Here is a 24,306-nt window from a genome sequence, read left to right as displayed (position 1 = left end):
TATTTGAGAAAAGCGCAATTTGATTAGGCTGTCTGAAACAGAGCCAAAGTCTGCAAAATAATAGCTCAATTAAATTTTGTTTTGCTTTCATTTGTCTTATACTTTCCTGAGTGTGATACAGTTGCATATAATCAAGTAAACTAATTCCTTTCAAAATGAGATACTTCAGTGTTTTTTCCATCTCCTCTTAAAGTTTATTTAATAATCTATTCCATCTTCTCCATGCTTCATCAAACTTCAGCCTGACACAAAGTACGTTTCTTTCTTGTGCCTTCAGCCTACTTTAATTTTCCAGGCTTTCAGTGACTTGAGATTATGTGCCATTAATGTTACACCTTAAATAGATTAGTAATTTATAAAAGGAAGATTACACATATCAGACAAATAAAAACATTTCAGCAACACAACAGCCTTTTCTTTGTATGCACCACAAAATATTTTGCCAACCTGACGACACAGCTGTAAAACTGTCAAGCTCCAAAGCCACAACCAAGCAGCATTTCCAATTGTTTCCCTGGGTTTAGTTTCTACTTATTCTGTTATGTTGCACTTGTTGCCCTGAAACTTCAATATTAGCTCTAGAGATTTAAACACATGAGGCAAACAGCTGCTCTCCTCCACTCCAGCAAGACAGATCAAAATGCCTTCTCTCTTTCTCTCCTGCTTTTTTTTTTTTTTTCTCCCTTTCTTTTTAAACAAATTGCTGTAAACCAAGTATTTCTGGCAAAATTCTGCTCTGTGCTCATCACTGCAGACTCCTCCAGTGCAAACTCCTCTCAGTCAGTGTGTGAGGAACACCAGCACTTCCCCATTCTGACTAAAGAAACTTTTACCTTGAAGATTAAAAAACATAAATTAAAAAAAAGACACAACAACTTAGCTGCTATGCAGATGAGTCTATGATTTAAATTAAAAACATTAAACATTTAAACATTAACTTTTCACACTTCTGTTTAAAAAAAAGCAGCAGCGTGTACTCTTTTGAGAGAATTCTATTATCTGAGATTTTTGATACACAGTACTTTTCCTTTAGTGTTTTTTAAACATATTTGTTGCAAAGTGTGAACACAAAGGGACAAGCTGAAATAGGTATCTGGCAGGCTTTTCCCAGCACGTGCTGCCGAAAGCCACAAGTACAGGATAATGGCAGTTGTGACAAACCTGTTATTTTGCTGCAGGAAGGCGAGCGACTCCTCCAGCACTCCCTGCCCTGCCACTGGCAGCTCTTTAAAATATTCCTGCAACAAAATAACCTTAAAAACCAAGAGGCATCTCAAGTCCGTGGAAGTTCAAAATGGGATATGTCCTATTTAAAATGTAGAGAGCTACTAAATATGACAACCATTTGATGTATGAAAATTATTCACAACCGAAAACAGACAGTCTGGAAATAGCTGGGATGACTTCATTTAGACAGAATTACCCAAATCTGTTTCTAATATACACAGTACACATAATAAATTTTTACAATATGACAAGGAAAACAAACTTAATAAAAGTTCCTGATCTTTTGTTACACAAGCAAGCTATAGCCATGCTATGTTTATAATATTTTGCCCATGATATCACAGCTCAGTAACAAAAGCTAAGCACCACACAAAACAGTTTCTAGGTATGACTTCACCTCGCCGTGCCAGCACTGCACCCATCAGCCTGGCAGAACTACCTTCCCCAACCTGCAGCCCGTGCTTGCTGGGTTGATTTTGACTAAGAGTTTCCTTTTCTCCTTCTCCCAGGCTCCCTCTGCCTTGGGAAGCTGTGGATCGCTGTGACGGGAGTTTGTTTTTTTCCAACTACACCAGGACTCATCTGAACAGTAAGAGATTTTTAGCCTGTTTCCTTCACTCCTGGTTATTTGACAAGTGCTTGAAAACCCTGTTATAAACAATCTCTGTAGGAAAACAGATGATGTCTTACGATCACAGAAGGTAATTTTTTCAAGAACCCAACTTTTTGAGCATTTCCCAGATGCACCGCGTCAATCTTCCCGCGTTTGACTATCTCAGCTGGTTTTCCAGCCCGGGCATCGCGCCAGGCGGGCCGGACTGCCCCTCATTGTCACTTCTGTTCGATGGCACTTGCACCCACTGCTGTTATTCCAGGCTTCAGGAAATTTTCTAACCACTGGACAGGCTCCAGCACTGCGCACTAATAAGTTGCAGATTGCAGCACTCTAAGTGTGTGTGTGTTTGTGCATGCGTGTGTCAGATCGGGGCCACACTTTGTAGGAGGGGGGAAAAACACAGTAGTTCAAAAATGCTGCCTATTCAAATTGACAGAAAAGTGACCCCTGCACTTCATCAGAAATTCCTGCAGACTGACAAAATAAAGGAGTTTGCTTTTATCACACACAGTAAGACTCATATGGAAAAATGGAAACACTACATCACTCGACCTTAGGTTGCCCCCTTTTCAACCGCAGATGAATATTATGTATAAAAATTGTAAATCAATTTGAGATGTATTAAAGGAGATTCTCTTTTTCTGTATTAAAGGTAATACCTTTTAATCTCAAGATTTATTTTGTAATGTCAAGTAAATGAGAAAGACTTAATTTCCGTAACTGAATTTTGTTACTCTTAAGTCTCTTTAGCATCTCTGCATGGTGTTCACAGAATTTCCTACCCTTTGCTTTGCATCAGGAAATAATGAGCAAGCGGCACTTACCCAACACTGAGTCACAAATATTTGCCTACATTAACAGAGTATTAAAAGCCATTTTAAACAACTTAAGGAAATTGTGCTAGCCTTTGAACTGTGATTCACTATTAGGAGAAATTAGGAAACTTTTTCTCTTCTAAAGGCAAAAATCAGCTGCCGTAACCTCCTTGTAATATCATTAGGTCCTGGAGCAGATTTTCCTCTTACAGATCCTCACACACAATAGATTTCTTTGCTTAATGAAACTACTTCTGAAATTTTCCTACACTCGGTGTTGGGTACTTTGAAATTTCAATCCTTTCACATCCTTGAACTCTCATCAACATTTTTTTCCAGACTGTGTCAATAAAATTGATTACTTGCAGTTCTGAACTCTGTTCTGCACATGGAAATAAAACAATTTGTTTTAAAGTATTTTCTGAAGAAAGCAGAACTTGGCAATCATATCTCCAAGATCAAAAATAAAGAAGAAGAAAGAGGGACAATCCAACCAAGCGAGCCTTGCCCACAAAAGCAAAACAAAAAGAAACCTCTCCAGCAAACAAAAGAGAAGCGAGGTCCCGATTTCATGATTTTATCACGGCAGCAACGCAGGCTCAGTCCCTGACATCCCCACACCATCAGGCTCGCTGCTGTCCTCCTGACTGATGTATCTCCCTGTCGAATGCGAACGATCTTTTCGGATCATTAATATGTTCATTAATTTGTTATCAATTGTGGCTCGCTGTACTTGGAGCGCTCGGCAGCGCCGTGCAATCACACACGGACGGACCCCTGGCTCCCGGCTGTCGAGATGCCTCATACCTACACCCGATCTGTTGCTTTTACAAGTTTAATCTCGGTATTAAGGAGCTGATTGTGGAACCATGTCGCTATAACATCTTCAACCCAGCTGTACATCATATAAACCGCTATAGGAGGGGGCAGTCTCCCATCATTCCTGGCAGCAGCACATACCTTTAACTCCCTAATCTGTAATACTACAAAATACCGCTCTCATTTCTTCCCAAGCACAAGTGGACTACCAGCAAGGGTCCAACAGTGTTATTCCTAATTACCTTTTTTTCACTCTTGATCCTGTGGCGCTCATAATTAGTTACCTGGGGCTGCAATCCAATTTGAAGTGATGACAAGAAAGTGATCCATGAAAAAGTAATAAGTTAAATCCAATTTCAGCCTTCCTCTAATTAAATGCACATGGAACTAATGACTCAAACCCTACCATTTCAGTGATAATGGTAATTAGCGAGGTGGGAGTCACTCTCTTTTTTCAACACTGTAGGTGTAAACCACAAGGTAAAATGGCAGGAGCACTCTTAATTACATGTGTCATTTTGTCAGCAATTTACACATTTCTGACCAGTCAGGAAGGTTTCATTTGTTTTCCCCTTCCCCGAGGTGGGTAAGGCACGTTCAGGCTCTGGCACTGCCCGCCCCACATCCCCGCTCCCAACCTGGGCAGAAATCACAGTTTTTACAAACCTGTTCTGTAAATGCTTAATGTCAAAGCAGAAAACCTGCAAGAAAATGACACTCAGGGTGCTCTAACAAGATACAGGGCTGAAAATGAGGGATCCTGGCTTCTACTTTGCTCCTCAGGACTGACTTCTTTCCAACACTCCGATGCCAGACTCACAAATATCCCAGCAGAGCTGCACACCTCAACACCACTGAGGGCCTGCAGCTCTCCAACCTTGGGCAAGTCACTTAATATCTCTCTGTCAGGGTTTACATGGCTATAAAATGGGAATAATCATGTTTGCTGACAGTACCTTACACCTTACACTGCCAGCTTTCCAAATATACTAGTATTTTCCTAGAAGCTTCATTTTTTTTGAATCACGATATTACAGGATAATCACAGGCTTCTTTTAAGACTAAACATATTTGTCACCTTTCTGCTCAGTCTAAAAAGCTGGAAAAACTGAATAATAAATGCTTTTTAAAAATATTTAAAAAGCAGCAAAAAATGCCCATAGGTGTCATGAAAAAAAAGCCCTTAGCATCAAAATTTTCAAGCTGATCATGTAATTTTGAGGATCTGACTCAGATTTTGTTCTGCTTGTGGGGTGGATGATGTCTGCATTTCACAGACACATTCCAAGAACTGACTAACACTTATAATTTGGCTTAGGGGTGAAAAATAAATAAGAACTAAGGGGTTCTTTGGTAGAAACCAGCAAAACTCAACTTTGCTTAATTTCCAAAGTTAGAAACAGATAATGAAAGATTCAATGAAATTTTCATAGGCAAACTTCAACACTGCAGAAGCAAAATCTTGACCCAAGCTGAGTTGGTGCCAAAATTCCCACTGGCTTGACTGAGGCCAGATTCTGATCAATTCCTGTATTGAAGAGTGAAACAGAGAGATACTCATACAAATAGAATAAAATTTTACTTCTTCTGCCAAATCATCTCCTGAGACAATTTCTCCACCAGCTGTTAAATTTACCACTATGTAAAAAGGTTCCCTGGGTGTAAAACCTGAGACAACATAACTGAGACTTGTGTGCTCCAAGTGAAACGGAGCATACCCTGCCCTTCACCTCTCAGTGTTTATTACGTTGTCAAACTAATGATTTCTAATTTCATAAAAAAAACAACAATAATTGCCCCCAACACCAAGCTACAGTAATTTTTTCCTCTTGCCCTCTTCTATTTCTCAAGATACTGGAAAGATATATTAAGATAATACAGCATGCAAATTAAATTCTACAAAAGCCCAGCCAAAAGGCTGCTTTAAAAAGCAGCGGTATGCAAAGGCGAGGACAACTCTGTCCTCTCAGCCTCCCCCAGTCTCACCCTGAGAATTTAAACCAAACCCAAATTCTTTTTTTGGCTGTGACTTAAAGGGAAGATTTATTTTTTTGTTTTGCCAAGCAAAACCAAAAGTTTCCATCCCAGTAATTTCATTATTTCTTCTCTCCAAACACAGGCAGGTTAATGATCAGACAAGAAATCTCATTTAATCACGTAAGAAAAATCAAGTGGTGGGTTTGAATTGCGAGATACTGATTTGGACACCCTAAATTTGTTTTCAGTCCAGTATCCAACTTCCAGCTCAATGCAACACACAACATTTACGTCTTTAAAAAAAAATTGTATTTTTAGTATTGCCAAAACACACATGCACTTTTACTTTCTTGGGAGAAAAATGTATCTCTTGATTTGTTTCCAATCTGTGTGCTCTTGCCAGCAACTAAAATGCTTGAAGAACCAAAATGAATAATCGGTAAGAGCATCGGCAATTAAAGCTGCAAATTTTAATCAATATATCTATTAATACAGATATATTTATCTAGGCCAGTAAAAATGTGCACATTTTCAAAATCTTAAACATACCTGGTCTGTTAAATTATTTGTTTCACAGATTCAAGGAAATCCAGTGTCTGTGGCAAATATATTATCAAACAGCCTTTAGTCTTTTTTTCACTTCCAGTAATTTTTGTGGGACTGGTATTTTTTATGTTCTTTCCCCAACTGCTGGTTATTAAATCCATTTCATAACTTTCAATTTTCTTTTGTTTGTGTCATCAGGCTGCGAAACCGGAGGTCACTGCCAAATCTAAACCACGGCAGTGTGCGATAGGCTCAAAATGTGAGTCATCATGTATGTGGAGATTTGGGGTTTTTCAGCTATCAGCAGAGCACATCTCCAGTCCTGTGTCCAAGTTCTTACACACTGAGTATCTCACAATTTGTTAAAAGCAGATCTTCGGGTAGAGTTGCCAAGATCAAGAGACTCCCAACAGGATTGCAGGAGCACACTGTCATTTGAACACTACTGAAGACACCACGTCCCAGGGTGGCCACTGGCCACTGGATACTGTTTAAGTACCTTGGCTATTTAATCAGGAAATAAAGAAGGAATAAAGGAAATTATCCATGAGATGATAACAGATTAGCTACACAGTATATACCAGATTAATCTTCTCCATCTGTTTGTGGTGGTGGGGGTCAGAGGGTGCACTTCCAGCCCCAGTACTGGCCCCTCCTCCTGGGGCAGGCAAGACCAGGGAGCATTTCAGTGGGAGAAGCAGCAGCCCAGGCAGACAGCATCCCTCCCTGCTCCATGCAAAGCTCCCCAGCACTCGTGCTGGGCGCTGCTCACCAGTGCCCTCGTCAAGCACAGCAGGGATGAGCAACGCCTGTGGTGTTCTTGTTATACATCAGGCCTGTTTGTCACAAAAAAACCAAGGTGACTGCTAACTGCTGTGGCTATTGAATGAGACATCTATCTTTGTAAGTGAAGCCCAAAGATAATTTGTTCATTATTTAAACAAACTTATGAAAAATGGGCACATTCCCCCCACCCTTGGTATTTATTCTATGTACTGCCTATAGGTATCGCCTCGTCAGCATGACCCCATCTGACTTGATGGGGTGTGGGTGCTTGTGTGAGCGCAGTTTTACTGAAAAATTCTACCCCCAGCACCACCATTTCCTTTCAGCAACAGATTTTCATTACAGGGATGCACTTGGGGGTGTTACATCCAAGAGGACTTCCAGTATATTTCAGACCGCAAAAGCACCAGGAGTGAGAAGGGGGAAAAAAAAAAAAAAAGAATGGGCAGTCACTTGAATCAGTGAGTGACAGGCTGGGCCAGCTCTCTGTATACATTAATAAATTAGAATTTTAATTGTGTCTCTGACTGCAGGAGCTGCTCCAGTACTTTAATACGTACCAACAATTGGCTATGTTATGGAATCCACGATGTGGCCTTCACTGTTGACCTCTGCAACACAATTCCCAGTCTGACTACGGAAACTGTTTGGTTTGATCCTTTCAACTTATTTGAATCCTGACAAATAAGCTCACAGCTGAAAGGTCAACACAGTCATATTTCATCCTCTGGAGCTATTCTTAAGACATCTGCACAACAAAGCACTTCTTTTAGTACCTGACACTGGACCTAGCCAGCACAATCTCTCATTAAAAATGTCCCCAGTGGAAGAGTCTATTAAAAGGCATATGGATCAGCTACGGATTTACCAAATAAAATATTTTTGAAAGCATTAATGTAACGCTTTGGATTATGGCTCTTGACGCTGCCAATAAAACGTATATTTGCCCAATGACAAAATGCTTCATACTTTCCAAAAGAATAACAGCCCGGCTGTAAAGCACGAGGTGTTGTCCAGCAGCCGGAGCACAGGGGTGGGAGCCAGGAACTCATGAATCTTAATCCTACCTCTAAACCCAATTCCCTCCCTGATCCTAAGTGAGTTGCTTAACCCGCATCCCTCAGTTTCCCAGTCCAGAACTGGGATAATGCTACTTACTTATCAGACTTTCCTTCTGGGGATGTTTTGGAGATTAGTATTTGCAGAATGCTTTGAAGATGAAATCACTAACCAAAGCTCAATGTTGTCCACGCTGGGCCAAGGGCTGCAGTTAACAGCTATTCCTCACTCAGGCAAAACTCCCCTTCCAGTCCCCATCAGCTTTATTTGGGTAAGAACCACAGAATCAGGCCCTCTCACTTTACTGTCAAGGCCTCTAGCAATGTTGGCTTTACCTTCCATATTCTACTACATATTTAAAGAGCCTAGCATCCGTATTTTTGCAGGAAAATAATCTGAAGCACATATAAAAGGCAAGAGAAGCAGCAATGCTGTCAGGGAGCTCATGGTGATAGTATATCAAACTAAAAAAAAAAAAAAAAAAAGTAGAAAGAGCAAAACAGACATGAGTTTGACAACGTGCTATGACAACAAGAGGAAAAAAAAAAATCCGGAAAGAATTTGGGGCTACAGAGGCTGAAGCATCAGATATAGAAGAGCGAGATAAGATAAATGTCCCAGCTAAAGGGCTTTGTGCAACTGCAGCTGAACTGCTGGATTCAGGACCTTATTATCAAAAATCCACTGACATGCTGCAATTGCAGAGAGCAGTAATAAAAGCAATAACCAGCTGCAAACCAGCAAAGTGGTCAAGGGTCTGGAAGTGCTAGTTTATGAAATACATAAAGAACTAGATACATATAATTTGCCAAAACTGGCAAGTACATGTTAGTATCTCAGATGTTTGAGGAGTGTGAACACGAGGCAAGGCAAGGGACTGACTCAGTATTTATACAAGCAGTATTACTTGGAGCAAGAGGATGGAATTAAAGTGGAAAGTTCCTGAGCATGTGCTTTGTTATGGAAAACTATCTGAAGGAAAATAATAGCAGTCCCACCATCACTTGGGATTTCTAACACTAGAATAGCAAAAGAAAAAAAAAAGAAAAAAAGAAAAAAAGAAAAAAAAAAAAAAAAAAAAAAGGAACTGTGATACATGACCTAATAGGTCTTTCCTGTCTTTAACTCCCTGTGATTTATCCCACAAGACTAGCAGAATGTACTCCAAAGCCCCATATGTGTGCATACATCTTCTGTTTGGGAATGCTGTATTGGTTTTAGCTCTCTGAATTCATAACAGCACAAAGCCCTCTAATATTTAGATTTTATTTCTGAAGATGTCCATAAATCAGCAGACAATAAAAGGGGGAAAAACACACCGATGATATGATATCCTAGTATTTCCCAATATCCTTGACACAGCAAATCAACGGTTTGAGTGAACACAGACTACAAATGGAACAGCAATCAAACAGAAATGTTAATGCAAATCTCCTATGCACACTGACACAGTAACAAAAGCTATTCCATTTTGTCAGGATCCAACCCTACCAGACGCTAATAAAAGTACACGCTCACGATTTGTAAATACGCCGTAGGTGGGACTTTGAAGAGCGCCCAGCATCAATCCTGCTGCCATTTACACCAGCCACAGCCACTCTGTGGACACAGGGAGGAAACTCCTGAAGGTTCCATCCCAGTGTCTGCACAAAGACGCATTTATTCAGCTTTTACAAGCCCCAGACCCTCACAGAGGCTCACAGGCTCCCCTTACCTGAAGGGCTGGCTGCTTGTCATTCCTCTTCGGAGACTTTAATCCACTAACTTGTTGCTGCTGCTGCTGCTGCTGTTGCTGCTGCTGCTGCTGCTGCAGGAGAAGCTGTCGTGCCACCTGAAGAGCCTGCAGGGAGAAAGAGGTTGGAGAATTGAGTTCTGAGTCAAGAGGGCATGGGGAGCTACACAAACAGCACAGGGGCAAGGCAATCCCTGATCATGGGGTACCGCTCCACTCCTGATGCACCTCCACTGAGGAAAGCAGTGGCTTCCACAAAAATAACACCTTGCATGCAATGGGGTGATATCCCACCACTGATTTCCCATTTTGACTCCTGGGTGGGAGCCTCAGGTAACTGCAGGAATCCTGGTGGTGAGCTCCACGGAGGTGTTTTTGTCTCCCTCAAGCAGCTCACAGCCCTCCTCACTAATGGGCAGGCTCCTGTGCTTTCAGCTTTCAGATGCCCCCTCTCCAGTGGATCAGGTTGGGTTTACAGAAGAGGGCAGTCATATATCACTGTCTGCTCCCCTGAGCACCCGAGAACATCACAGAAGCTTCTGGAAGGCCATGGTGGGAGACAGAGGAGAGGCAGCAGCAGGCAGAGCCATGCTTGAAGGCTGAGAAAGCTGCAAGGAGCTGGAGAAAATAAAAGGAAAAAAAGGGACAGCATTTCACCTCACCAAAATCCAGGAATTGGACTTTGATGATATTTGTGGGTCCCTTCCAGCTCAGGATATTCTACAATCCTATGAAAATCACTGTCAGTTCATGATGGACCAGCTGTGGAGACTCACTGGGAGGGGGCAAAGCAGTAAAGGGACAGTGTGATAGTGGAGGGGCAAGGGATATGACCCTGAAAGCATGAGCAAGCAGGATGTGGGGGAATCATTGCAAAATGTCATCCCAAGCAGGGCAGAAGAGTCCCTCAACCCTGGAGCCTGCTCCTCTGCAAGGTCTGATTTCTCCATCAGGTGGGGAAAAGAAGCAAGAGGAGATGAAAGAGGACAAGATGAGGAGCAAGTTCCAGCCCTGGGTCTCTCCTGACTCCCCAGCCAGTGGACAGCAAGGAGGATCCCTGCAAGACAGAGAGTGGCACAGCTGAGGCTCTGCTGGCGAGACCCCAGCCTGCTGCTCCCCGAGGATTCTCCAGCACCGGACCCGGGTCTCCTTGGTCTCCTTGGAGACGTTCAGTACATGTGTAGGTGGAAAAGTGGGAAGGCTGAAGACTTCATTAATGTAAAACAAGAAAAATAGTCCCTTTGCAAGATGCCTACATGGAAGAAGGGAAAAAGCCTTCCCTACTCCTACTGTGTATGTTCTCTGAGTGATTTAATTAATACCTATTTAATTAAGAAGTCAGATATGCTTCAGGTTTCACTTGCTCCTTCAAGTTGCAGTGTTTAATCTCAGCACAGAACTGCTGGGAAAGGTTTGATATCAAGATCTGCAAACTCAAACCCAACTCCCCCACCCCAGTAAAATCATGTTATTTTAATTGCCTAGACCCATCTTTTTACTATTGGAGAGACATTGGTCAGCTCAGTGGACTGAAGAACCACCACTGCTGACCAGGGCAAGTGGGCAGGAGAGACCTTATAATGCTCTGGCAACAGGCCCTCCTTTCCAATTTAATAACAAGTCTCCACTGGATCAGAAAAACTCTCTAAGGGTGGATGCAATTTCCAGCAGAACTTGGCATGGTGCAGGTAAATTAGATTTTGCATTTCAAGCTGGTTGCAGCTTAGTGCACCCATAACATCTCTGAATTGGTCCATGTCCCTGCAATGGGTGCAAGGAGCTACTGGGCATGGATCTGGGCTCACATACACACAGCCACCACCCCCTTGATGGTACACCATCAAGCACCCGGAAACCCTACCACAAAATTTAATGCAACAAAAGAAACCTTTATGCAGAAAACGCTAAGAACAGTTAAAAATTACCTTATTTTTATTAAATTAACTTATTTAGCTGTTAAGGCATCTTCAAGGGTGGGCAAAGGCAGCAGAAATAAAATCTACAAGACCTGAGGGGATAGGCAACAAATACTCACTTATTTAACAGGAGTGTTGTATGGCTTATTTAATTAATGAATACTTGTAAAGCACTCTGAGTTGCTCAGACAAGAAGCTCTATACAGTACAAGCGCAACATATTATTATATATTATTAAGACTGGCTCTGGAGAAGAATAATTCCAGGTAAATGTGCAATCAAATGATCATTTTAGTTCCCAGTAATTAGATTCAATAGGCCAAAAAAAAACCATGGAAGCCTTTCTTTAATCATACACTAAACAATCAGAACATCCCTAACCTTTCAAGCTACAGCCTTTTTGAATAAAACATCATCAACTTATAGATATTATTCCAAAAAGAACCAGTCACCATATGTGTTGTCTCTTTGAAATACAGTTGCTATAGCAGACCCTGCATGCATTTCATGTGATATGATCATATTCTATCCGTTCTGGCAGCTGAGAGGTTGCACAATTAAACTGGCTGCCAGAAATTTTTGAAGATTCCCAGAACAAGTAGCCATGCAAGAAATGCCTGCTCTCAACTCAAGCTGGCCAGGAAGCTCCATGCAGCTTGGTGGGGTGGCCACTGCCACCATAAACCCTTACCATGACTGACCCCACACCAATGAGGGTCTCTGCCTGTGGGGACAGGCTGGACTGGCAGAGTTCTGCTGGAGTAAAGCCAGAGCTCTGTCCCTGCTCCTGTCCAGCTGCACAGCACCCACATCCCTCACATTCAAGATGACATCTACACCACCCCATTCCATGTCTAGGTGTCACCTATGCTGGTGCAAACCTGGTGGGACCAGAGATGGCAAGAGGGAGGGACCAGCACAGAGGGTGGAGCAGGGCAGGAGGGAAAGGATTAGAAAGAAATGAAGTGGGCTAGAGGGAGCATCAGGGGATACAAGCAGCCAGGATGGACAGGAACATCAAAGGGGAAAAAACAAGGTAGATGCAAGTGAGATGGCAACATGCTGGCATTCCAGGGATTGCAGCTTTAAATGGCATTTCCCATTTCTCCACTCAAGATTTTGTTTTTTCACTTACAAATAACTGACAGCAATAAAAGCTGAGCATCAGATGAGCTCGGGTTTAAGATGTGGAAGGTTGTGTATAGCTCAGATAGGCTTCTCACTGAGCATCTGCATCAAGGAGCTACCATGTCCTTGGTGGTACAGCGAACGCAGGGATCCCACATCCCTCTGCCTTTCTACTTCTCCCTGCTCAGCCTTTCCTCCCTCCCTTCCTCCCTCAGACCAAGTGCTGTCCTTGCCCCTTCCAAGCCTCATCCATACTCCTCACACATGACAGAACACGTACAAGAAAGATGGCTGGCTTGGGATACACTGACCCCCCTTCCTCTCGCATACAAAATACTTCAAAAGCCCATTTGGAGTTTGCCCTCTTGGAATTACTTTGCTGATATCAGTTCACGCCTGGTGGACACTCATAGACCCCAAACCAACCAGCATCACACCTCTACCCCCTTCCCTGGCTCCAGGCAGTGCTGCTCCTGCACAGAGCTCATCCCTGGATGCCGGCGTGGGAGCCCTGCTGAGGCTGCCGGTGCTGCACAGTGCTCAGGCGAGGACAGACAGGGAAATTAATTTGAGTGAAGTCAGTCCCACAACCTTCATCAGCACGGAGATTCGCAAGCAGGCCTGTACATTAATAAAGCTTCCTGTGGGAGTAGATGTTGCCTTTGATTTGCATGTGAATTCAATGCTAGTGAGAAGTGCCAGACTGTCAGACATGGAGACCAAAGTCTCTTATCTTTCCAAAAGCTTCTGTAGCAGTTTCCCCACATTTCCTTAATCATCTGCCTTGTCCTCAACTTACTGAACAGGCAGTAGAGAGTAAAGCTGGATTCGGTTCAACTCCTGCTGCTGCCAAGTCCTGAAACAAGGGTGCCACGACTGTTTACTGCTAGCCAACAGCTCTGCTAACGTGGCCCTCTCCTCACAAGCAGGTGCTCTGACATCTCTAAGCTCTTTTCACACATTCCTCCCCAGTGCCGTAGTTACATCCTAAATCTCCACCACGTGCTTGCAAGTGAACAATTGCCAGGGGCAGTGAAAAACCAGCTCATGTTTGTGCACCCAGACAAGAGCACGCTCCATTAAGGTGGAGATGCCAAAAGCCCCCCAAAACACAGAGGTGCTTCAAATACCTGGCTCTGTATTTACCAGCAGTCACGTTTTCTGAACTGCTCAAAGAGCCTGTAAGCCTGGTCAGAGCTTCTTGGGACACCCAGAGACCCAGACAGCAATTCTGGACTTCAGCAGTGAATCACAGAGCAGCAGTAACCATCCTCCTCTCTGTACCAAAACACAAAGGGGAAATCCTTCCACTTACTGAGAAAAAAAGAGAAAGGAAAGCATCCTCCAGAAAACTACTATTCCATGGGTTTTGGTCACTATAAACATGGGTTTGAAAGGACAACATCAAGAAAAAGCTGCCTACCAACCAAATCATCCTATGCCCAAATGCAAGGTACAGTAAATGAACTCCCAAGGTGTTTTCTTACCCATTAGGAGATCACCCAGACATAAGGAGGTTTTCTGGTGTAAAACAGAGACCAGTAAAAAGGCAACTGAAATACAGCGCTTGAGAGACATTGCACAAACTTGGAATGGTATTTGAGAGTCAACACTGGGTGACACCTAACCCAGGAAAAATGTTAACAGTACATTAACTGTGAGATGAATCAAGCCTGTTTCATTCACGGCGTAAGTGGGAAGCCCCACTGAAAAGCCCTCTCCCGTGCTTAGGGAAGTGGCAACCATTTATTATTTCCCAACCACTTAAGCACCAGGAGGGGGAAAAAAAGTACGCATTTGAGATGACCAAGACAATTTTATTGCAAGACAGACAGAACGTGACTTGTTTGCCCAGCTGTTGTTTGCCCAGAACACTGGGCATTGTTATCACCCCAGTTACTGTTGTAATTCAACATTTCCATGCAAGCACCTTGACCTTTCAGTTTCACCATCCTCTTCGGCCAAGCTCTGACGAAGGGTAAAAATGCAGCCCTGCCTCTCACTCCATGTGGCCAGAAACTCCTGATTTGAGAAAGGGGCTGGGGAAGGGAAATACACTGGAAAAAGAGGGTAGAACTTTAAAAATAGAAATGCTGCTTAAATGCCATATACTTGCTTACAGTGTCAGTACATAAGGAAAACAGTAACAGGATCCAGTCTCATGGAGCCTCTTGCTAACTTGTTCCACCACTGCAGCCAGTACAAGGCAGCAACTCTCCAACTTTTTTCCATCATCCTATTCCTACTGAAGAAAAAGTGCTCCAGCTCCTCCCTTCCCATCTGCTCCAACCGTTATAAATATCAATCAGTTATTAATGAAATATGATGACCTAGAGCTATAATAGGCCTAGCTCTAACACCAGGGGAAGCTTGTTTCTGAACCTGAGGTTTATCAGGCATGGAAAGAAGAATCCAGGGAACTTTAGGATGTATGGAAAGAAATGTACACTGGAGGGTGGGGAGATGAGTAGCAGCCATAAGGATGCAAAAGAAAGGGGTGTCCTGTTCAACTGCCAATTCTCAGGGCAGTTGGTCAGTCATGAATGGGCTGCCTCCGAAATATCTGGGTAAACATGCACCCAGAAGTTGCAAGGAGAGCACAAAACAATATCCCATATGTTTTTACAGAATCCTAAGGATTCTGGGCCTTTCCAGGTGGACAAAGCTGCTGATCAGGAAAGCAACTTGAGAAAGGAAGAAGGAAGTGTTCCCTGAAATCAGAAGTGGTCCTGCAGTCATCAGAAGTGCCCAAGCAATAAATCTGGAAAGTTAGTCGCCAGCCAATATCGTACTCTGTCCACAATTTCAGTTATGGTCATTAAACAGCAAAACAGAACAAAACAAGCAACCAGAGAGAGATAAGGGAGAAACTTTAAAGGCAAAATCTGCCCTTGGAGCAAACATAACACTACACTGGTCCCAGACCTTGTGTGTTGACCTTTGATAGCCATACCCTTGCAAGCTACCACTGCTCCTGAACTTCCCCACTGAGGTTTGGGCAAAGCACAGCGTTGCAGCAGCAGGCATGCAGCTCTCCCATTTTCTATTTCTCCCCAGATTTCCTGCCGCCTTCAGGCCCTGAGGAATCGCCCCGTCAGCAGCTCCAGGCGCCTCTCCCAGCGAAGCATGGCCCACCTCCCAAAAGGGCTTCTTGTTTCCCTTCAGCCTCACAAGGCAAGTACCTTTGTTTCTCCTGGGTGGGACGAGGGGGAATTTAGACTCAGCCAGCAATCTTTCTTCTTTCTCAGCTCCCATCTGTCCTCACACCCCGCTCCACTCCACAGCTGCTCCCAGCAGAGCGGCAAGATGCAGCTCTCAAGCTCGGAAGCCCGAATGCACCCGAGCTTCAGAGATGCTTCATGTCTCTCCCACTCCTGCCTCCTCTACCTCCTCTCCTGCGACACTCTCTTCTCCTGGAGCAGCAGATGTAGAGGAGCGGTGGTAGGAGGCAGACACATTGGAGGGGAGCCCTGCTGCAGTTCTCCTCCGGCAGGCTCAGGAGCCGCACAACGTGTGGAAACCAGCGAGGAGCAGAGCAGTATGCAAAGGGAAAAAAATAAAAAATAGTGCAAAGCGACAGCAGTGGGTAGTGCTGTTCCTCTGGGAGGAACAGAACAGGGGGAGGTGAGATGAACCAACTAGAGAATAGGAAAGGAACCAAAATGAAGAGGAGGAATAAAATGTAGAAGATGCAAAAAAGACAAGCAGATGTTCTTGCAGCACTTATTCCTTCTGACATTCGTCCTCAGCTCTTCCATCTTCCTCCAGAACTGGGAAATGAGCTGCTACATGCTCCCTTCCCCATTGTCACCACCCTGACCCTGTGCTACACACAGAATGACACAACCAAGAGCCCCAACACTACTTTTGGCAGTGCAGAAGGGAAATTTGGGGATAGATACTGGCAGGACATGGGGCTCTAAGATGCAACATAACCTGGTAAAGCATTCCTGCTGTTCAACCTCCTCAAGCGCCTTGGATGCAAACAACCCCCATCCCCATCTCATCCTCTTCTTTGTTTCATTAAATAATCCTTTTCCACCCACCCTGTTCCCAGCTTCACTGGTGCAGCAGAAGGATGCCCTGAGCCTGGGGAGATGCTGCTGTTTGTCAGTACAGTACCCAGCACCTCACTTGGCTGCAGCCAATCTGCAAGGCTGGTTCCACCCAAGGGCTACCAGCCAGCTCGTCACGGACAGGAGCTTCAACAGCAATCCTTCACTCAATAAAATGGTCAGCTGGCCATGAAGATCACAGCAGACTGGTCTGGACAAGTGACTAATGGGTGATTCCTATGCTGAAAAAAGAGAAGGGACCTGAGGTCCACATGTACAAACCCTGGCTCACATCCTGTCCCTGATGTGACAGGGGCACACTTGGAGCAAGGGAGCTGGCAATGTGCCTCATGCTGAAGCATCTCCTAGAATAGTTCAGTCATAAGGAAAGAAGAGTCTCTATTTTTCTTCCAGCAGGCTTAGTTTCTTTCCTCTGGAATAGATTCTGGCTACCAGTTAAGGAGATTCCCTCCAGAAAAAGGCACTGGAAACAGAAACCCTTTCTTCCAAACCCACAGGGTGGAGCTGCCTGTGTCCCAGCTCTGCTGCAGTTCATCCTCCGGGACACTGAGGTTACTCCTGCCAGGGGGATGATGAGTGGACTCCATGCCCCTGCCCTGCCATCCCACAGCCCATCCCATGGGCAAGGTGCCCGCCTATGAGGACCCAGCACCACACAGGGGGAAAACAGAGTTTGCCTCTAAAAAAAACCCATTTCCATTTTGTAATTTATTAATGAACTCCACCAATTTCAGGGAAAAGGTGGGTGAGGTATCTTCTTCAATACTTGGAGACACTACAGGGATGACGGGGGCAGACAGCAAGGGACAGTAGGGTGAGAGATCAGCCTCAGCCAACACTGGGAACCTGCAAACCCTGAAGCAGTTACAACAGAGAAAATGGCTACAAAAATCCTTTTTTTAGGCATAAATGAAATCCTCAGGCGGTTACACCGCAAAAACACCTTCTGTCCCTTCTTCTAAAGAGTCACAGTCAGGACTCATCAAAGCCACTTAAAAAGTATCTGGCAAAAAGTTCCAAACATTAAAAATGGTTCTCTTTATTTTGGCATGCCAAGACTCACAGCATGTAGTGGTCTGTACCAGCAAGAAAGGAGGGATGGGCCAACACATCCTGGTAAAATGAGAAAGGATACAAATGTTGGCTTGCTGTTCAAACTGAACCAGAACTGAACTGTTCCTGAGTGATGAAAAAAAATCTTATGGGATTTCCAGCTCATTTCTGTAGGCTCGAGATCAGATTCTGAACTACTGTGTTTATGCAAAAGTGAACCAGACCTTTGAATATTTGGAGGAGTATTCACTGCTGAGACGCGTTTTTCTTGGATGTCAAAAGCACGGGAAGTTCTCATATTTTTTAACAGAGAAGAGAAGAGGGATAAGGTGGCGGGGAGGGGAGGAGGAAGAGGGCCTTTTTGTTGCTACAACATAAATAGTATATTGCATACAGCTGCTTGCGCGCTTCCCTGTGTGGTCAACAAAACAGGGAACATATTTTAAGCTTGTTTTCCAAAACACTGCATGACAAACTTGTACTCAGAGGCCCATGAAATACAGCCCCTGACTGTGGACATCTCACCACGCTCCATCAGACACTCGCTGCTGGTGGGTGAATGAAGGAAGCAAAACATTGGGACAGCCCAAAACATGGAAAACTAAAGCTGCAAATCACATCTCTGCACTTCTATGGCACAGCCTAATTTAGAAATGCTTGTAAAAACCTTAATTTTAACAGACTCTGGTAAAGCAAAAATAGGCAAGGTTAAGATGGAGGCGACAAAAATGATTAGAGGGCTCAGCAGATATGAGGCATGATTGATAAGGGTGGGAGTGTTTAGTTTAGCGAGAGATGAGTAAGAGGGGAGATGATAACAAGTACACAAGTTGTGACTTGGCCTGAGAGGGTACATCTGGTGCTTTTGTAATTTCTCATAAATGCAAGAGAAAGGGGACATTGAATGAAGTCAGGAAGCAACAGCCACCAAAAAAAAAAAAAAAAGCAGATAAAATGATTTTTTTTTTTCTTTCTTAATATACAACTCATAATTACTCTCTGGAACTTACTGTCACAAGATAGCAGGGCCAAGAGCATGGGGAGGATGCAAAGAAAGGATCAGACACTTGCAGAGATAGTCATGAGAGCATTTACAGCTACCTTTGGTAAAAACAGAAATCAAGGTATAAATGTTTACACTTCAGGGCATGAACCAACCTTTAATTGCTGAAGGCTGGAAGGAAATTTTCCCCCATGGACAGGTCCTTCATGGGTTTCTGCCCAAGGACTTCAGCCAGGGCTGGAGAGATGCCCTGTCCAACAGGATGCAACTACTCCTGCTCCTTGGTCTTTCCAGGTACTTCAATTCTGATCCCAAAGTCCATTCCTCAGCCCACCCTGAGCCTCCTCAACCCTCATGGAGCTTCTGGGCAAGGGGGGCCAGCCATGTCCCCCAGCCCAACCCCTGCCCAAGTCCCTTGGCAGCTTGGCGCCCATGTCACCTGGCCCCAAGCTGCTCATTTCCTCTTTCTTCTTTACATCACATTTAAGTTTCAGGTCCTTATTTTGCCAGCCCTTCCCCTCCCTGCTATTACAACTGCCATTTTTTCTCCCTCAAACCCAAACCCCCAGCTCCAGCCCCCGCCATCCACTTGGGCTCTCCCTGGAGCGCTGACCCCTCGGAGCCAGAAGGTGAAGCATCCACCTCCTCCTGCCCAGACCCACCAGCGATGCACAGGCTTGAACAAAACTTCAAGATGCCAGGGAAATTTTCCCTTTCTTGATGTGAAGCCATTTCTCAGAGGAAACCTACATCCCTGAGGAGGAGGAGGAGGAGGAGGAGGAGGAGGAGGAGGAGGAGGACCCTCCTGCCGATCTGCACCTGCGGGGCAGCGGCAGTCAGGCGCTATTACGGACCGCGGAGCTCATCAACGCGCTGGAACTGACATGCGACTCGGGGAGACAAAGAGAGATTTTGAAAGCAAGTCAGTCTATTAAATTTATACCTACCTGCACAATGTGAAGCAAACCACATCTCGGTTTCCTTTCATGTGCATGACAGTCTTAACTTGTTTCTTTTAATCCCATAAAAGCAGCTAAAGCATGCAACATGCTTCCTGGAGATGAAGCAAACCTGTATTTTACTTCCTGACAGTGATTTAGTTTATAGGGTGTTGTTTTTTGTTGCTCTTTTTTTTTCAGGGAAGATAATGAACATTGTCCAAAGCTGGTATTATAAAGGAAATACTACATGCTACATGCTAGACACCTGGCATTTAAAAGAGAATCCCATAAATTGACACTGTCTGTAACGGACCAAACACAGCTGCAACCCCTCACGCTGCACAGACATCAGCACTGGAGGCTGGAAGATCCCACCATCTCTTGCCAAGGTTTTCTTTGGAAATCAGCACCCTTCTGAAAATTCAAAGCGTCTCTCATTTAGTCGGTCACACCCCAAGTAGGACTAGGGAGATGACCAGGGCTGTATGACTACGCAATAAATCCAGCAAATCCAAAGGGCTGGAGCAGTAATCCATGGAAATGTTCCAGGCAAGAGGGGGGTTTAAGCGTTTTTAATTCCCAGCTGCAAGCCCAACAAGCTGCCAGAAGGCGGAGACCGCTGAACACAAGGGGTTAATGGCCTTGCTAAAGAAAATTATACACATAATTTCCTTTTATCATAAAACAATACGTTTATTATTTTCTGTATATCTGTTAAAGGGCATGGCCTTCTGAGTGGAAAACAAAACACAGCTTGGTCACATGTTTATTTGCTTCAGCTACTCCCTTTCCCTTCTGATAAATAATCAAACATGCCATCCAGAAAAAACAAAACCAGTGAGCTGGGAAATTTGATGGTCATCAAATAGACTAAGATACCAAGAAAAGCAGCCCACTGTTCCCACAGAGAGTTTTCTGCCCCACACCTACACTAACATCTGAGTAAATAACTTCAGTCACTCTTTCCATTTTCCCCATGAAATTACTCCTACTGTTAAACAAATTGTCCTTAAGGCAGTTGCAAACACCATTTTTTTTTTCTGCAAAGTAGAACAACTTCTGAACATTAAAAAGCCAGACTAGCAATATATTTTCAAAATATGTTTGTTGTACTTGCGGTTTGGCTGAACACACAGCTTGATTTCTCTCGCTCTCGCTCTCTTTTCTAGGAAGATGGGGGTTTACAGTTTAAAATTTAAAGTGTTTTTGGATCTTGGAGAGGCAGGAAAAGCCTCACAGAGGATGGGTTTTCTCTGTAGGGCAGGCAGCATATTTTCCATTTTCTCTTATGTTTCACACTATACGAGCACCACGAATGCTTGCCAAAAAAAAAGTTACCTGCTATTTCAGTGGACTTTTGCAGGGGGGAGAAACCACCGAGAAATATCAAGCAGTTTTTTAAGTCACTTGAACAGAGGGGAAAAAATCCAGCATACGTGTTGTGACATGGATTACCCAGAGGATCTACACTATCTTCCAACAACCCCTGAAGACCATTCATACAACAATCATTAATACTGAAAAACTGCAGAGAAAATCCCTCACGTGAGAAGTTAACAACCATTACCCGGCGTGAGCATGCTTTCCCTTTCCTTTTGTAGTACCACAGGTCTAAACAATAGTCATATGAATGAGATAATAGCCATGCTTGTCTCAGCAGCCTGATTTTTATTAGCATGAAATTGGTACAAATATTAGCGAGGCTGGTTCGCATGCGGTGCCAGAGCCACGATGCAAACAATTTGTGGAAAACAAAAAAGCCTTTCGGCGGGTTTGCGCCACTTTTGCTGCCCACAGCAGCAGCAACATTTCCCTTTCTTGGGGGGCTCTGTTTAGGTATTTTTGGCAAAGAGAAGCTGCAGTGACAACGGTGGCACATGGCCGCTCCCGTGCCAGAGGAGCAGCACTGCAAGGTGACAGGCGCCCCAAAAGAGGACTTGGCCCATCCCACAGTTCTCCAAAACCATGCCAAGAATCCCGTCCTTGTCAACACTGCCATAAACAACCTGAACTGGCTGCTTTTGCTTCAAACCAAAGCAATTCCCCTCTCCTGTGCTCCAAGCTGCCTGCGCAAGGCAGCACGTTAAAAGTTCAGCCCTGCCTGCACGCTCCTTTCCTCTGAGCGCTCGCACAGAAACGAAGAGTTTAACAGAGTGAGCTCTTACTGTCTGTCTTTAGATTTCCGTCTTCGCGCTGGAGATGGTTCTGGCTGTTTCTGTGAAGCGGGGGCTGAAGAATGGTAAAAAGATGTTTGAATAAACAGGAAGTGCCGTGCAGCCGGAGCACAGGCTGGAGGGAGACGCTGGAGCACTGCCCTTCGCAGCAGCCACCGGGCTCTGCCTCCACAGTAGCAACCTCTGCTTTTACTAAATGACAAAGAAACCGCAAAGCATTCCTTCCCTAATTCTTCCCTTGCGAAGTGGTGAGATCAGCTGGAGCTCACAGGTAATCTCAAAGTTTGGCTTAGCACTACACCCAGCACAAAAATCTAGTGACTCCACACCATTAAACCCCCCCATCTGTAAGCAGAAACAGGCAGAACTAATTATGTCCCCAAACAGACCAAACAGCAGCCAGAAGCACACCTCACTTCTCTATCTAGGCAAATTCAGATTTGCAAAGAAGTCCAGCCAAGCTTGACGTTCCTACCCTCGACAGTGCTGTGACTTGCTCTGGAAACCGGCTCGGGAGGCTGGCCGGGCTACAGAGCTGTTTTCTCTGTGTGAACTGAAATATAAACAACCGCCCAAAAAACACAGCTTGTTTTGGGTGCAGGGACTTGCATTCAGCATCTCCGAAAGTGTAACTTCAGCATTCCAGCAGATGCCACCCGTCCTTTGCTGTCTCCTTCCCCTCCCTAAAACAAACTACCTATTTAACTGCAGATGACTAACTAACTGTCTCCCCACCCAATTATCAAAGCCCTGTCTGCTGTCATATTGGTGACATGACACAGATATTGTCAAGAAAAAGTAAACTGGGGCTGGCACTCAAAGGCAGCTCGTGAAGAGATGAGCAGTTGAACAGCCATATTCAATAAAAAAGAGGAACAGGATTCCTTTAGAAAATGTATTGCTGTTGTGGCAACGTGCTGCTGCCACTGAAGGGACTGATTTGTTATTTAGCATGTAGTCTTGGACTGTCTGTCATTCTGGGTGCTAATGCTCCGCTAAAATAACTCATTGGGAGCTGTCAGTGGGATGTTTACATAGGCCCCCAATCTTTTCTTCATACAAGGAAATTTTTTACTGGAATTCATCTTCTTTTGATCTCACATTCAAAGCAACAGCAGCTTGATAGACATGCAAGTCTGAAAGCAAATCCAGACGCTGAAGATAAACCGCCAGAGTATGACAGGCAGGAGCATCTAAAGCTTATAAAAATGAAGAGAACAGCATGTCGTCTGAGTATTACAATAGCAGAAATCAAGAGACATATTAGGTGGAACTGATCAGCCACAAAAACAGTTCAAAAGGCAGATCATAGAAACAGAAGACTAAGCTAGAAAAAAAATAAAATTGGAAAGATCTGCTTTACAGAGGTATCACCTCCTTTCTGAGCACCGCAGCGTTTCCGCTCCAGCATGTAAACTTAGGGGAAAAAAAGAAACAGGGCTGGTGCTGTCTCTACTAACTCAGCAGTTCTTACCTTCAACTCACCAATTAATTTGCCGACTGTACATTACAATTATGTGTTATTCAAAGTGAAATTAAAATAGGAAACTGTGCCACTCGCATCTATAGCCCAGCTGTTCCCAGCACTACAGGGAGGGGGAATTGGTGCCTCTTCCTTAGGAATTGCATCCCCCTGCAAGGTGCGAAAGGGGCCCTGGCCTGAACCCCTGCCACCATTTTAGCTTGTTCATCTTTACAAGAGCTGAGTCCTGGGATGCCCCTGAGCTCTGCCTCTGCCACTGGTGCAGAAATATTCGTTCAGAAGGTAATTTTATTTAAATTGAATTACGTGTGCCACGGAGTCCACAGTTATGTTCCGAAGGCGACACTTGCCGGGAAACAATTGCTGAAACTTTCTCTGGAAACCCATGCATTTTTAATTTTTTTTCCCCAAATAAGCTTCTTATTCTAATTGAAGTCAGCAAATATAATGAAAAAGTAATTCTCAAACAATTTTGTACTTAGAGCTATTTGTTAACAAACACTGAACGAGCAGCAGTGTTAGGTTAAAGGGCAGCAGGATTCCACATTATAATTTAGCCTGCGGTTATTTCTGATTAAGAACACCCTCCGGGACGGCAAAGCAAGATCTTCTTTTGCAGCAGGCATAGCTTTTAAAATTAGCCTCTTCTCAATAATAAAACCAACAGGAAAACTGTGGATTTAAAACTGTATTAACCAATTTGAAATAGTTCAATCAGTTTATGTCTTGCTTTCTGCAAACCACTGTTCCCTGCCTTAGTCAAGTTTCAAATGTAAAAATGCTGCCTGGATTCTGAAACTGTTGTAAGAAAGTCACCTTCTGTCATGCTTATGTAGCTATCTAATGTGCTAAAGGCTGATTATTTATCTTTAAACTGTACTAGTTTAATCTTTTAAGGTCACCACTAATCTGCTCCAACCTTTTAAAAAATAGCAGCTTTCAAGACTTACTGCTG

At 44.0% G+C, this 24,306-nt stretch overlaps 1 protein-coding gene across 28 annotated transcripts in view; it reads right to left on the bottom strand.

Annotated features, from left to right (window-relative positions):
• Nucleotides 1-24,306, bottom strand: part of FOXP1 (forkhead box P1) — a 422,694-nt gene that overhangs the window by 102,281 nt on the left and 296,107 nt on the right. For 24 of the 28 annotated variants that reach the window (NM_001076698.1, XM_041718651.2, XM_030282743.4 and 21 more), the window contains 1 exon segment: nt 9,560-9,685. Coding sequence is in view for 23 of the 28 variants with exons in the window: in XM_041718651.2 (XP_041574585.1) it covers nt 9,560-9,685 (126 nt within the window). In the remaining 5 variants the exon portion in view is untranslated. 28 annotated transcript variants of the gene reach the window in all.

This window comes from Taeniopygia guttata, chromosome 12 (genome assembly GCF_048771995.1).
Source record: "Taeniopygia guttata chromosome 12, bTaeGut7.mat, whole genome shotgun sequence".
In the NCBI taxonomy this organism is placed as follows: Eukaryota; Metazoa; Chordata; class Aves; order Passeriformes; family Estrildidae; genus Taeniopygia; species Taeniopygia guttata.
This window is presented reverse-complemented; position numbering and strand designations above follow the sequence as displayed.